General features: G+C 46.5%; 2 protein-coding genes across 7 annotated transcripts in view; both read left to right on the top strand.

The window, feature by feature from the left end:
* Positions 1-13,915, top strand: part of RAD51C (RAD51 paralog C) — a 144,955-nt gene that overhangs the window by 13,401 nt on the left and 117,639 nt on the right. The window lies entirely within an intron of this gene.
* Positions 1-13,915, top strand: part of RPH3AL (rabphilin 3A like (without C2 domains)) — a 40,350-nt gene that overhangs the window by 14,970 nt on the left and 11,465 nt on the right. For 5 of the 6 annotated variants that reach the window (XM_061363593.1, XM_061363592.1, XM_061363591.1 and 2 more), the window contains exons 5-6: positions 1,684-1,770; positions 10,760-10,934. In XM_061363593.1, coding sequence (XP_061219577.1) covers positions 1,684-1,770; positions 10,760-10,934 — 262 coding nt within the window. The remainder of the gene's footprint in view (positions 1-1,683; positions 1,771-10,759; positions 10,935-13,915) is intronic. The other variant, XM_061363594.1, reaches the window with a different exon arrangement.

Below are 13,915 nucleotides of genomic sequence, written 5' to 3'. Positions count from 1 at the left end.
AGTCCGTTCTGCTAAATGGAGGTTCTGTATTTCTTGCAGCCTGATGGATTTTCGAAGTGCCACACTCTGTTTTGCAAAGAATGTATTTAATATTAGTTTTTATTGTCTTAGATATAAATGCATAATGGCAAGACAAAGATGTATTCAAATCCAGATGTGTTAACAATAACAGTAGTTAGGCAAAGCCTAATGGGTCATTTATTGTGCGGGGGGTATCAGTGTCACGTATAAAAGGTGAAGTGCAAGTAGGAGAAGAAAGTCCCTTATTGTGTATTTAAATAGGAATGGGGCTGCATTTAATGTCCTTGATTTTTATGTCATCTTCTGAGGGGCTGTGAGTGATGCTCAATATAAACCCAGTTTATATCAGAACTGTCAAAATTTATGGCTAGGAATAAAATCGCTTGGAAACTTCCACTAGAGGGAGTGTTTGAATGTGCTATATGCGAGGGGATTGGGATCTTTGAGGGTATTTTAAGACTGGGTCACTCCCTCAGGTTTTGGTTTAAGGGAGGGAGAATTTGGGGTAGTTCAGGTGGTGTCTGCTAATTGCATCTGCAATCCCCCTTGGTTTGGGTAGCACCCAAGTGTTGAGTATTGATGCATCAGACACAATAGTTTGTTTCTTATTTCTCTGCAATGATGAGGACTGGAACAGAGAGATGGAGAAGAGCACCAACGATTGTGAGGCTGCTAGTTCTGCCTTCCATTTTCTGTGCAGCATGGCAGACGTGCCTCTGGACTGTGCTGACCAGAACAGTCGGATGCATTTATTCATGCAGTGAAGCCATTGCTTCAGGGACCATCATTCCTCCTAGAGGCATGGGCAATGAGGGCTAAGTGAGCCACTGAGACTTTCATCCTTGAACACAGACCTCCTGTCTCAGAGGAGGAGCAGCCTGGTGGTGGGCATATGTAAAACCTTAGCTGGGGAGATTACATTTGCATGTCTGTAAGCAAGGTTTTGCTCTCCAGGGCCCTCTTCTGAGTGGCTTTTGCTCTGTGAGGATCAAAGAATTCATCCAATTTCTCATTCAAGCTGTAAGCCAAGCCTGATACACATCAGCTTCATTATATAATATTAGGTGATTCAGGTTGTAAATGGCTTGTAATGCCAGTGGAGACATGAAGGTTTCCTTGTGCAGCAGCAGCAGAGGCCGTGTGGTGTTACCAAGCATTCTGCTCAGACAGCGTTCATGTAGGCATGGCCCTGCCACAAATCAATAGCTGTCAACTGAACGCTGAAATGGAGGAGAAGCCATGGGGTTTGAGACTATGTATGTGAGGGAAGGGAAGAGAGGATTTCCAGTCTTGCACAAACTTGGTTTGTACTTAGTTACAGCTGCCTTCCATGGCACAGTGATTGGGGTTTAGGCTTAAAAAAACAACTCTTGAAATATGCCTGTTGGTCATGGGTTTTGATTTGCCCTTTCCAGTTCTCGTCTTGCCATGGAGTCAAGGACTATACTGTAGATTTGCCTTTGTCTCATGTCCATGTAGGCCTGGAGCAGCTTCCTGTGATCGGTGGTTCTCCTGGTTAAATAGAACTGTGCTGTGATTAGGTTTTCAAGGAAAACAAATCGGAACTGTTGGGAAAGATGCTTCCTGACCTCCTCTCTCCCAAGGGCTATATGGCTGTGGGGAGCTGCTAACGCCACCTTATTTTTTCCTCTCTTGTTTCAGAAAGTTTGCACCAAGTGTGGAATAGAAACCTTTGGAGCCCAGAAACGTCCTCTTTGGTTGTGCAAGATCTGCAGTGAACAAAGAGAGGTAAAAAACAACTGTAGAGAGATGGGGCTCAGCAGTCTACCTGCCTCAGGTCTGTGCTGGGCATGCATAGGCTCTCCCTGTGCCTAGGTTCTTGGAGGGGACCTTGGGATTGGTTTTGGGAGGCTCAATGAACACACACAATGGTAAAAACTTCGGTTTATGGGGGAGTAGAGGGAAAAAATCCCACAAAATCCCCTACAGCCTGTACAGCTTTGTGGGATTTTTTTGGTCATAAAGAGACTGTTACCTTCTGCCATGCTTTTTCCCTCGAGCTTTGTGGCAAATAAACTTGCCTAACGCTGATTCTTCAGTACAGCTGGATAGATGTAGAGGATAAGTGCAATATTTGTCCCTCTAAAAATAACCAGGATTGCAGTTTATAAGTCTGTTTCCTCCCTGCCTGCAAAATCCCATAACTTGACAGTGTGTGAGACTTCTAATGCAGGTCTCTAAATTTTTATGTCCTTCATCCTTGACTTTACACAGCAAAAAGTAATGGCCTGCCTCAATTTTTTTGTCTGCCAGCCAGCATCCACCAACATCAGGGCTTGCTGCTCTACAGTGAAGTCAGTGAATTTGTTCTGTGATTACAGAAGGATTTTCACTTGTTCCCATCAATTTCTTTCGGGCTTTTGCTTGTGGTCCTTGAACATCAATCTAGTGCAGCTATTTCTGACCACTGCAACCAACCGTGAAACCTGGATACTCTGTTACATCCATTTTTGAAGTGTAGTGAGAGCATTTGTGCAGGTGTTTTGCTAAATTTGTTTTGCTGTTAGTTGTGGAAACTTGCTTTGCTTAGGTTTTACATCAGAGGGGACTGTTTGTGCATGAACACTTGCAAAGTTCATGTTCCACTAAGACGAGGGGTACATGGATGCTGCCAGTTCTCGGCTTTTAAGCAGCAGTGTGGGCAGGGCAGGCAGAGAGCATTCCAGCTCCTTGGACATTGCTAATAACTGGATACACTGAATCTTCCAGATGTTTTGAATTCCAGATGTAGGTCCCGAAATGGAGAGCAAGGCAAGTCAAGATATTTTCTGTGTTCTGCAGAGAGATGGGTATGGGACTGAAATTGTCTTTATTTCTGTTATTCTGTTCTTTCTATAATTCTTTTTTTCTCATCTCACGCTGTATAATTGTTTGGGGTTTTTTTGTGTTTCTTATAAAAATGATGAGTTGTGGTCACTGGACAGAGAAGAATATTAACCTGTCCAATAAGTGTTAGATTGGCCAGTGTGTGAGGGTAGGGTAACCTTCAGAGCTCATGCTCTCTCTGAAACCAGATAAAGCCAAAGTGCTTTCCTAATGAAAATGGATGGAACTTTCTTTCTTAGACTAACTAAAAAATAGCCTCATCTTACTTCCCAACCCTAAGCTTCATCTTTATCTTTTGATTCTATTTAAGGTCAGTTCATGTCTGTCTTCTTTCTTGCTTGCAGTGATTCTTGTGCCCTGATAAGGGGAAGTTTGGAAGAGTAACAGTGTGGACATGCAGGCAGGCATCAAGTCATACATCCCCTCTGTCTTTCCATATGCTCTGCTTTTAATTTGGGAGAGGGCAGGAAAGCATTGGGAATTAAAGGAAGCCTTGAGGCATGTCATCCAGGGCAAGGAAGTTGAGGCAATATCAGAATAAATGCCTGGCAGGTGGTTTGATCAAGTCTTCCCTAAGTGTGTGAGGAGGAGATGAGGCTCTTGGGCCTCAGACTGATGACTGGTGCAGTCCCTGAAACTAGTTCTGGTGTCATGGTATTACAGGGCATGTGTTAAATTACCAGGTTTCTTTTCAGGGCTTGTGTTCACAACCAGTTCCTTATTGCTGTCTGTTCCTGTGATTTGATCTGTCTTTTATTGCCATCTGCTATGGACCAACCCCATTTGGCCATGCTCTTTGCTGAAGGTTATATTTGCTATCGATGAGTGCAGATGGTTGCCTGTTTTTTGGGATCAGATGCTCTCATTTCTGTCTAACCTTTGAATCCCTTGCATGGTGAGTAGGTGTCGGACCTGTCTTACTTCCTGGCATCCAGGCAGGGAGCTTTAGGAACACACTGAAGCACTTTGGGTTGTGTGATGCAGTAACAAGTCAAAATCACCCTTCTTCTCTCCCCTTCTCAATGCACAGCTTCTCTGAGCAAGGTTGTCCTTTAGTCCATGCCAGCAAAATACATCCTTAAGCTAGGCTTGTCCCAGGCCACAGAGCTCTGGCAACACCTCCCCACTTGTCAGGCCCCTGAAGTGGGCCAGCTCAGGTGGGTGAATGTTTGATGCTGATTCGGAGTGCCTCCCCCAGCAGGTGTGATGAGATGTGGTGTTTCCAAGCTGGGTGATTCCACCCACATCAGCGCTTTGATCACTGTCTAATTTTCTGAACCACTGCTCAAGCTATTTCAGCATGATATTTATGAAGCTCTCAAATCTGTTAGCAAGAGACTGTCAGGCACTGGAATGAGAAAGAGGTCATTTGGAAACCTGGGTGGACTAAATGATGCTGGCTAGAGTTAATAAGTGTCATCTGGCTGGGACAAGAGCCTAGGACTGTAATTGTTCCCTTTAGTCTCTGCCATGCACTGAGTGAGCATGTGAGTCTTGTGGCCCACCAGGATCTCAAGCAGGCATGGTGGGGTTGGACACATATGGTAGTTAACAGCTGTGGTGTGTGGTGGTGTTCATACATGCTAAAGCTTTAATCCCTCCATCTTCCTTGTTGTTACTTATCCCTGTAGACTTGATTTAAGCTAGTTTAGCAGTTAAGTTTAGTGATACGTGGTAGTTCTCTCCCCCTTTTGCTGTGTGGACAGAATCTGCTGGTTTCAGTAACGCTTTAATCATCTGTCTGCCTGGGTCAAAATGAAGACCAAAATAACAAGCTATTGTTTACATCTGTTTTCAGTTGGAGTTGAACGCTTGGTGCCCATAGATCCCTTTGGGAATCCCAGCCTCAGCCATTCAGAAATGTTCTTTGCTTCTTTCTGCTTCCTTGAAAACCTCCACTGGGAAAGGCTGTGATGCATAGCAATGAGGAACAAGTTGCTCTGACACTGTCTTATTTCTGGAGAGTGGAGGAGATTGATGGATTCTGTCTGCTGCTTGTATCCCAATCATCCAGAAGCAAAACAGTGTGTTGGGCAGCACTTGAGCTGCTGAAGTGTGATGTGTACGATCAGGGTAAGGGTCTCCAAGGTGCCAGGGAGGTGCTGGGGACGAAAGTACTGTGTTCTGACATGGCTGGGACCTGAAAGAGCCTGGATGTCTTACTGACAAAGAGAACATCCCCAAAGACCAGCGGACACCCCTGCATCCTAAGTGCCTCTCTTCCTGAAATAAGATAGACCTCACCTGCTTTAGGCCAGAACTGGCTTTTTGGAAATATAGCTTGTCCCAGCTGTTTGTAGAGGTATCTGTTGAAAAAAAAACCACCCTTTTTCTTCCAGGATTCTGGGGAAATTTGACTTTGCAATTTAATTCTACTTCTGAGGGCAGTGCAATTAAAGCAGATGCAGATTCTGGTTTATTGTTCCTGCCAGCAAGGGTAGAAGCAAATTCAATCAAGATCACATTCACTTCCGAGGGCAAGAATCTCCCTTCTTCCCTCCTTCATGTGTTGCATTGCCTTTCTTGGCTTTGCATCTTGCATTGACTTTCTGGAGAGTGGATGTGGACGACTGATCCTCCCTGGGGCAGTCCAGTCTCTGCATGCGTATAGTCCCATGGCATGATTAGAAAGCCTGTTCCATGGCTGCATCAAACACTGGCCACAGGTTCGCAGTGAGGCTGTTCGCTAGTTTGGCAGTGAATCAGTGATGCACCCGTGGAATGAGAACGCAGGGCAGAAAGGGAGCAAGTCCTCCAGCAGAAAGGGCTTATTGCAGCAGCTGTCAGAGGAGCAAAACTTGCCTGGGAGGAGCTGTGGTGGGCATATATACAGCTGGAATGATTCCCTGCTGCCAGCCCTTGGGCAGGGCACGTGAGCTTGGTAACAGCTTGGGCAGTGATGCCCATATTGAATTAGTTGCATGTGGCTGAAGTCTGCCTGTCACCTGGCCTGAAGGGGACATGGGTCCTGCTGTGTTTTGTCAAATCCCTCCTCAGCTGTTTAACTCTGCACACCCTTGTTTTGACTGATACCACCAGGTTCGGCAAAGCACCTTCCTGAGTTACCACTTTATATATATATATAATACATATTTTACATCCATAATTAGCGATGCTATCATCGTAATTAAAATACTCTTGGAAGCATTTGTGCACATTTACATTTGAATTGACACATCAAAATTATAGCGATAATGAAAACAGCTTTAGTAGGGTGGGGGAGATAGTTATTTTTTTAAACCCCATTAATATGAAAGGGAGTGTCAGCAGGGACCTGTTAAAGTTTTAACTTGTCCCCTTTGCTTCACTTTCCCTTTAATTTCTTCTCTTCCTCTAAATGGCATTTTCATGGCTGGCTGCATTTTTTGGTTTATCACAAAAAACCATGCAGAGGAAGAAGATTACTGCACTGGAGCAAGGGAGTTGCCTCCTTCCCCTCTTGCCTCCAGGGCTTCCCTTTTCACATAGGCACTCATACAGGTTTAAACATTACCAACCAGCATACTCTGGAGTTATTCCAGCCTGGTATGATGATTTCTTGGCAAAATACCATCCTGATGGAAGGGGAGTGTTTATTTTGGGTGACTCTGGATTGAATCAAAGTGATGTGCACCTGTTTGCAATTCAAAGAACTCATCAATAGCCTGCCATATTATTTTGGGGGTGGTAGAAAGTGGTTAGACTCAAAATAGTGTCCTCTAGAATAGAGCGACAGGAAAAAAAGAGGCCTGATTGAGAGGGGAATGATAAATGATGGAAGGCTGGCAGCCATTGCAGCATGAGAAACGGTGGGGTCAGGGGTGTGATAGATTTTGCTATTCCGGAAACAAAGCTCCGAATAGCAGTTTCACTGCCTTTTAATTTTCTTCATCCTCAAGTGCTGAATGTGGGAGTTGACAACAGATTGCTGTAAATAATGTAATTGGAAATCTCTGTGTTACGGAAAAGCAGATGAATGCAAATAACGAAGCTGAAGAGCGTTTGCTCTTTCTCCCTGCCAGTGGTTTGCAGCGTGCCAGAGCCATGGTGGAGAGCCTGGGACAAAGTGAGTGTGTGGGCATGTGCTGCGTGAGGGCAATGCCAACGAAGTCCTCCCAGGGTGGTTGCATTTGCAGGTGCCTTTCTCTTCAGTAAGCATTGTAGCCCATGGGAACCTGCTCCCCTGCCTTGTGGCTGCTGGGGGATTGAACCAGTAGTGCTGGTGTCAGCATGGGAAGCTAAAGGTAGCTGTTTTCCCCTCATGCAGCCCAGCCTAGGCTGCTGGAAGGAACGGGGCTGCAGAATGAGAACAGCTACTGTGTAGCAAGCAGTAGGTGGTAGAGCAAAACGTGGCTTTGCAGCAAAGATCCTTTCTAAGCATCTCTGTTTAGAGGGCTTGTGGCTTGGTGAAGTGAGCTCAGTGGGGCCGCGAGCATTCCTTCAGCTGTGATCCTGTCCCTTCATCAGTAAGCCCTAATGTTTTCTGTTCAGAAGTTTTGTGTTTTAGCACTGTTATGTTCAGAGAAGGAGAAAGAGGAGGGAGAAGTTTGAGCAGTAACATGTTTCACCATGGCCCAGTGATTCTCTGTTACGTCCCATTTGCAGGCTGCACTTGAATGTGCTAGGTAAAAGTACACATCTGCTTCTCACCATCTCTTTCTATAGCTGGAATGATGGCTTGATGCAGCTTTTAATAGGAATGTTATCAGGGCTATAAAAGGCAGTGAGCTCTCTGGACTTGTCATGGCTATGGCTGTTAAATTGGTCTGAAGTAATAAAATAAAGCTTCTATTGCTAAAGTAGCTCCTCGCCCATGTCCTCCCTCACTTTGCTTTAGGGTAGGTTAGGTGTCAGGGGAAGAAGAAGGTCAGGAGTGGATTTTGGCTGTCTTTGGCTGGGCAGTTTGAGCACAGTGGGCTTGGGGACAGCTGAGGCAGTGAGCCGTGGTGGGGCTGCTTTGTCCTAAGCCACACACTGGGCCACTACGTCCTGATCTGGGATCATGTAGTTAAACATCTTCCTTCCTTGAAGCACTTAGAGCAAGGGGTGATCAATGTTACTTAAATTTTGATTGCTGCAGGAGGCTGGAAGGGGCTGTTTCTCTCTCTTGCTGATGAAGTTCCAGCTCTATCCAAACTCAGGCTGCCATGGGGGCTGGATTTCACCTTGTGTGCCAATGGGACAGGCGGAAGCAAAACTCTTTCCTCCTTGGAAAGAGCAAACTTCTAATAAACGTGAGTTTTATTCTTGAAGAGCTGTTATGGATTTATTAATTTAAAATCAAGCAAGAACTTTGCTGTCGGGCCACTCTTGCAATCAATGAAACTACCATCAATAGCAGCCAGCAGCATTGATCTGTTTTGATGCATGGATGCTAAAACTAACCTGTGTGCCCATGTGCAGAACAGAACGTGAGCTGCTGTCATTTTGGATGGGGCATGCTGCTAACCTGAGGGGAGCAGATGTGCTAAATTAAAACAGGGGAGAGCATCTTGCTGCAGTGATTTCAGAGCTGATCTCAAAACAATTTCAGTACTGCTGTAATGAGACCAAACTGTCAGAAGCACCAATTTAAACTGAATATGTATTGTAGACTCAATTTTATACTAGTATTACTAATTCAGAGCTGGGTGTATTGTATCATTAACTGTTTCTATAACTGGACTTGCTCTGGGGTAGTGAGGAACCTGGGGGTGACCAGCCTTTTCTTACAGCAATCCTTGCTGTGTCTGATTGGGTTTATGGTGTGCCTAAATTGTAGCTCGCCTGAAGATAATAGGTCTCTTCAGTGCTTCAAATTAAATTACAGATGTTGCAAGGTCTGTTTAGAGAATGGCTGCAAGGCTTGCTTCCTCCCTGGCAATTTGTGTCCCAGCTACCCAGTGTGTGGCAGGGGACAGATAGCCTGCCCTCCTCAAGCTGTGGCACTCACTGGGGTGTAAACCCTTTGAGTGCAGCTGCTCCCAAGCCTTCTTGCCTACCTGAAACAAGGGAGACCCGTCCTTACCCAGCCTACAGCTCCTGTGTATTGTTACCCAATTTACAGTACGCTGAGCTCCATGTAGAGATGTCTGTCCCAGATTTAAAAAACATATTCTGTTTCCTGACTCTTGCTTTTGTTGGGATAGCAGAACATGATCCTCCAGTGTCCCTGTGCTGCACTGACATGTGCTGTTGTACAACCTATACCAAATGCTGTGCAGTCCCTATGTGCTAGCAGAGGGGGCAGGAAGAGCTGTGTCAGCTTGTGCCTTGACTGGCTGGGTCACTGTCTTGGCTCCTTGCATGTGGTGAAGGAGCTGGTAGTGTGTCCTGCCTGCCAAGGCCCTTCCTGTAGAGGAACTTGCAGTTTTCTCCCCTTTGGGGAATTGGCTTCCCAGCTTTTTGCTTGAATGGCAGACTCACCATCCTTCTGGGCTGTTACCCAGCAGGAAAATGTTAGTGTAGCTGCAGGATGTTATCATCTCCTCGTTTCTAGATTTTGCTGTGGTGCGCATGAGCATCTCTCTTTTACAGTAACTGATGTGTGTGCTAGGTCACAGCGACCCTGTACTGCTTCTGTTGGGTGCTCTTTTAAAATGCATGCTACCAGGTTTCCCTCCTGCATTCAGATTGCTTTCACTTGGCTTTCAAGACCCCAAACACAGAGATTAATTGAGCTCTCTGGTGATGGCTCTGGACTAGGAACTGGGCAACCTGCTGAGCAATCTCCTCCCGTCAGTGAAACAGCAATGGTGGTGTCCTGCTTTTTGTGCCTGCATGAGAAAAACTTCTCATGAGTGCCAGGTGTTATCACTGCCCTCTGCTTTGATTAAGCCCTAAATGCAAATTGCAAACATATTGCTGTAATTAAGGACATCTGCATTTGCACCCAGTGCATCATGGTGATACCATATGCAAGATGCTTTGAAAACTTGGGACAGAAACACTGATGATCTCCTTCACTCTGAACAGAATTGCAAGGTTTCTATCCCCCTGCATGAAATAGCAAATTATATTTTTACTACATTAACTTTTGCCCTGGTTGTCTCATTACCTCATTATTAGACTGCTGGAAGGCACAAAAGAATTGGGTCTTAAAGGCCATTTCTCCTTGTCTAAGCTGCCATCCTTTTCCTTTTCTCTGGCTCACAGCAGACTTTATATTAAACATACTTAATAGAGCTCCTTCATCATAAGCAGCATTAAAACTAAATTGGAGAGTAGAGGGCATTCTTACAGGAGATGTTGCAGTTTAGTGCTCTCAGTCTGTTTCCTGCTACATATTCAGGTTATTTAGGTGGTGTTTTTCTTCTTCTGGGGTTTTCAAGCCCACCTGTTAAATGATCTGGCTTGGCTTGAATTTCTCTGTGAAATGAACACCAAAGTTGTGCCATCCAGGATGCATGAGGCAGTGTTTCTGCTGTCCTGACATTGCCGCTTGTGTCCCTCAGCTGCTGCTGGTCTTTGACTCTCTTGAAAGTAAAGAGGGACCCAGCCCAGGAGGAGCAACTTGTGAGGACTTACTGCCCTTCCAGCCAGTGCAGGACTTGTTTTTCTTTAAGCAGACCATGTGCTTGGAGCTATTGGCACCCATGGCACATGCCTGCATTCTCCAGGAAGCTTTTCTTTTTGTGCATTCCCAGTGGGAAAGCAACAGCTGCAGAATCTGAACTGCCTGGTTCTTAGTGCAAGCCAGGGAACTTCATCCTGATACCCTTGTAGTAAGTGTGGGAATGTGTGTTTGACTCAAGCAGGGCATCAGAGAAAGAGGTAGTCTTGACCCAGAGAGTGTAAGAAGCTCCATGGTTTGCGTGATCACCTTGAGGTCAAGCTAGCTCAGTGGGATTGGCTGGGCTGAACTTGGTGGGAAGGCTGTGCTCTCTTGCCATAAAAACCCAGGCTTAAGGTGTTGTGTCTCTGTCTCTACCAGGTTTGGAAGAGGTCTGGTGCGTGGTTCTACAAGGGGCTGCCCAAGTACATCACGCCTTTGAAGAGCAGCAGCAAATCCAGTGAGCAGCACTCGCAGCCTTGGCAAAGCGAGCCAGCCATGCCGGAGGCAGAGAGCATCGGGACCAGCCGATCCTTCACCTGGGCCAGGGGAAAAGGTTGGTTGTCTGCTCCATGCCCAGGAAGCAGGTGGGGAGAAAGACCTCGCTTCTATTGTGGCTAGCAGGATTCAGCTAATAGGGAAGGCTATGCTGGAGGTGAGGGATAGCCCACAAGAGGTGGTGTGTTTCCTATGTGAGTGGTGTTGGGGTTTTTATGCTGTGGTGTATTTTTCAGGTTTCACTGTTATTGTAGGTGCACATTGGTGGCCCAGACTAGCCCCAGTCCTCCTGGACCCTCTTTCCTTCAGTTTACCCTTGCATTCCTCTGTTCCTTGCAGCCCCCACTGTTTTGCTGGGACTGCCAAGGGACAGACGAGCTGTGAAGCAGGTACCTCTCTGCAGTTGCAGCCCAAAGAGCTGCTCCTGCCAAAATAGATAGCATGATGCCACCGAGGGACATCGTTGTGCAGCCAAGTCTGACAAAGGCTGGTCTTATTCCCTCAGTCCTTGGGGCTCCTTGCTCCTTGTTTCTGCATCTCTAAAGAGCAACAGTGGGGAGAAACCTCAGGTCACTTTGAGCTTTGTAATTTAGAAATTACACTGCTGGCATCTCCCTGGGGTCTTTCTGAGTTCTGGAGCAAGTGGGCAGAGATACTGTTCCACATCAGTAGGTAGGAGCGAGCTGATGCTGTCTGTGTCCTTTTGTGGCTGACTCCTCTGAGCAGGTGAGACTGGCAAAGGGTGAAGCTCCTTCTCCAGGCCTGCAGAGGTTTGCAGCACAGAGAGCTCAAGGGTGACTTGTTCTTTAAATGTGTCTCAGAGAAGCTGTTAATCAACAGCCCTGCGCAGGGCTGGGGCCAGAGCACTGACAAGCCTGAACATTTATTAGCTTCAGCACTCACATCCCTGTTCTTTGAGGTAGACCTTGATTGAAGTAGACTGTAGTGTCACATGTGGCATCTTGGATCGCTGCTGCGTCAAATCCCATTCACAGCACTGCCTCTTAGGTCTCTTTTCCACCTTTCTTCCACCTGTCCACCCTGTCATTGCTTGTATGCCCACTCCACTGCTGTGCCTAGAGCCAACTGTGGGGAGCAGCAGCTTGGCATTGAGGAGCTGAGTACTCAGGGTCATTAGCACAACAGCAATGGATACTGCAGAATTAAAGCTACTGCCAGTCTGCTTTGATTTCTCTTCATTTCGTTTTGGTATGGATTAGCACAGTTGTCTGGCCTCTTTCCCCTTCTGTCTTTTGATATTAGATCCCCTCAATACCAGCAGCATACATTCTTCTACATCAACATTACTGGGAGTGCAGTAGGGAGAAAATAACCTGTTAATAAAGGGGACTCAGGAGACAGGTTTACAAACCTTCTCTTTAGGCCCCTATGAGGAAACCACTCCCAGCCTCACTGTAACTTGTAATTAAAGACAAATTAGATCAACAATAGATGGTTGTGCTTCCCTCCAGGAGACGTTTGGAAAAAGAGAGTTCTCTTAGCAAATGAGCTGATTAATGAGGTGTTTTCTGCTCATATGATACACCAAACACTAAGAGTCTGAGATGTTGAGCCCAGACCTGGCCTGCTTTTTAGTTCAGTTTTTTAGCTGAGCTTTGTTTTGGGAGAAGGCCTCCCCCTAAATATTGGCAGGAGCAGAAAATGAGCAGGTGGAGGACAGCAAAGTGGCCTTTGGTAAGCTTGGATGTGGGTGGTGAGCTTCCTTTCTCCTCGTGCTCTGATATTTGGCTGGCTGCTGTTTTATGGGTTGGATAATACTAATTTATAGTTTTATTTTCTGGTCGTTTCTTTCCTTATTGCCCTTCTCTGTTAGTCCGCCTGTCCTCTGGACACCTTTAAGTGGGCATAGCAGGCTGCAGTTTATCTCTGAAGCTGGGGGTTTGTACAGCTCACCTCTCCGTTTAAGTGTGTTTCACCTGCCAGTGCTGGGACTTTGTTGTTTGTCACCCAAAACCTCTCCAGTGTGCAGGGTAGATGCCTTCCCTCGTGGAGATGATATAGCTGTGATATTGCCAGCATGAATCTGCGACTGGGCCTGGGCTGAGCTTTAAGAGGACATAGCTGACAAGAGCCTGCCTTACCTCTGCCTGGCTGATAGCATCTGTCAGCTCCCACCTCATACACCCTCATCTGAACACATCCTTTCGGCACGGAGTGAAGCCCTGTTGCTTGTTTGGCAGGATGTTCTCAGGAACAAGCTCTGGCATCTCGCATGCCTGCCTCTGACAAGCAGCTCTCAGTAGGGTTTCTGTTATCTTGGCCAGCCATGTCTAACTCCACTGCTTGCTTCCTGAGGTGCTGAAGGAGCCATCTCTCAGCTATTAAGGGATTCAAGTCAGGTAGGACCAGCACAGGCACATCCATGCCCTGGCACAGCCCCTAGAATGCCCGGTAGAAAAGGGTGGCCTTTCGACATCCTCCATGGCAGGAGCTGCCTTTCAGCAGGGATGGGACAAACCTTAAGTGTCCCTTTTTCCCCCTTAAAAGAAAGGGCTCAGTGCCATGCTCTGGGTACCAGCTACTCCTGCCACAGGAGAGTGGGAAGGCAGTGGGACTGAGGGACTGCAGGAATGTGCCTCTTGGAATAAAAGGCAAACCCACCAGGAAGTTTTATTTTTACACACCCATTATTCCTCTGATGCTTGCTGATACTGGGATTTGCCATTGCCTTTAGTTTTTCAGTAATAAACAAGCAGTTGCCATGGGAACCCTGCTATTAGTTAAGGCACAAATGTATTGTCATGGGGAGAATAGCAGTAATATTTCTTGTGCTGGGGAACAGCTCTGCTCCATGTGGTGGAATGTGGGTGGGTTTCTGCACTGGGTCAGGCAGGATGAGGCCGTCAGGGGGTGGGAAGCAATAAGCAGCAGGGCTTCCCTTCTTCCAAACTCTAAGTTCTGCAGAAAAAAATGTAAAGCATCTGGGTGGAAAAAAGAGAAGTGTGATTCCTGAGCTCTTGCACTGTTTGGCATGAGGGCTGCCTGCTGCTCTGCTTGGTCTCTGGTGGTTTCTTCTGT

This window comes from Neopsephotus bourkii, unplaced genomic scaffold (assembly GCF_033783945.1).
Source record: "Neopsephotus bourkii isolate Nb327-2 ecotype Australia unplaced genomic scaffold, CSIRO-AGI_Nbou_v1 NB_1154, whole genome shotgun sequence".
NCBI lineage: Eukaryota > Metazoa > Chordata > Aves > Psittaciformes > Psittacidae > Neopsephotus > Neopsephotus bourkii.
Note: the sequence above shows the minus strand (reverse complement) of the source record. Positions and strands in the feature narration are given on the sequence as shown.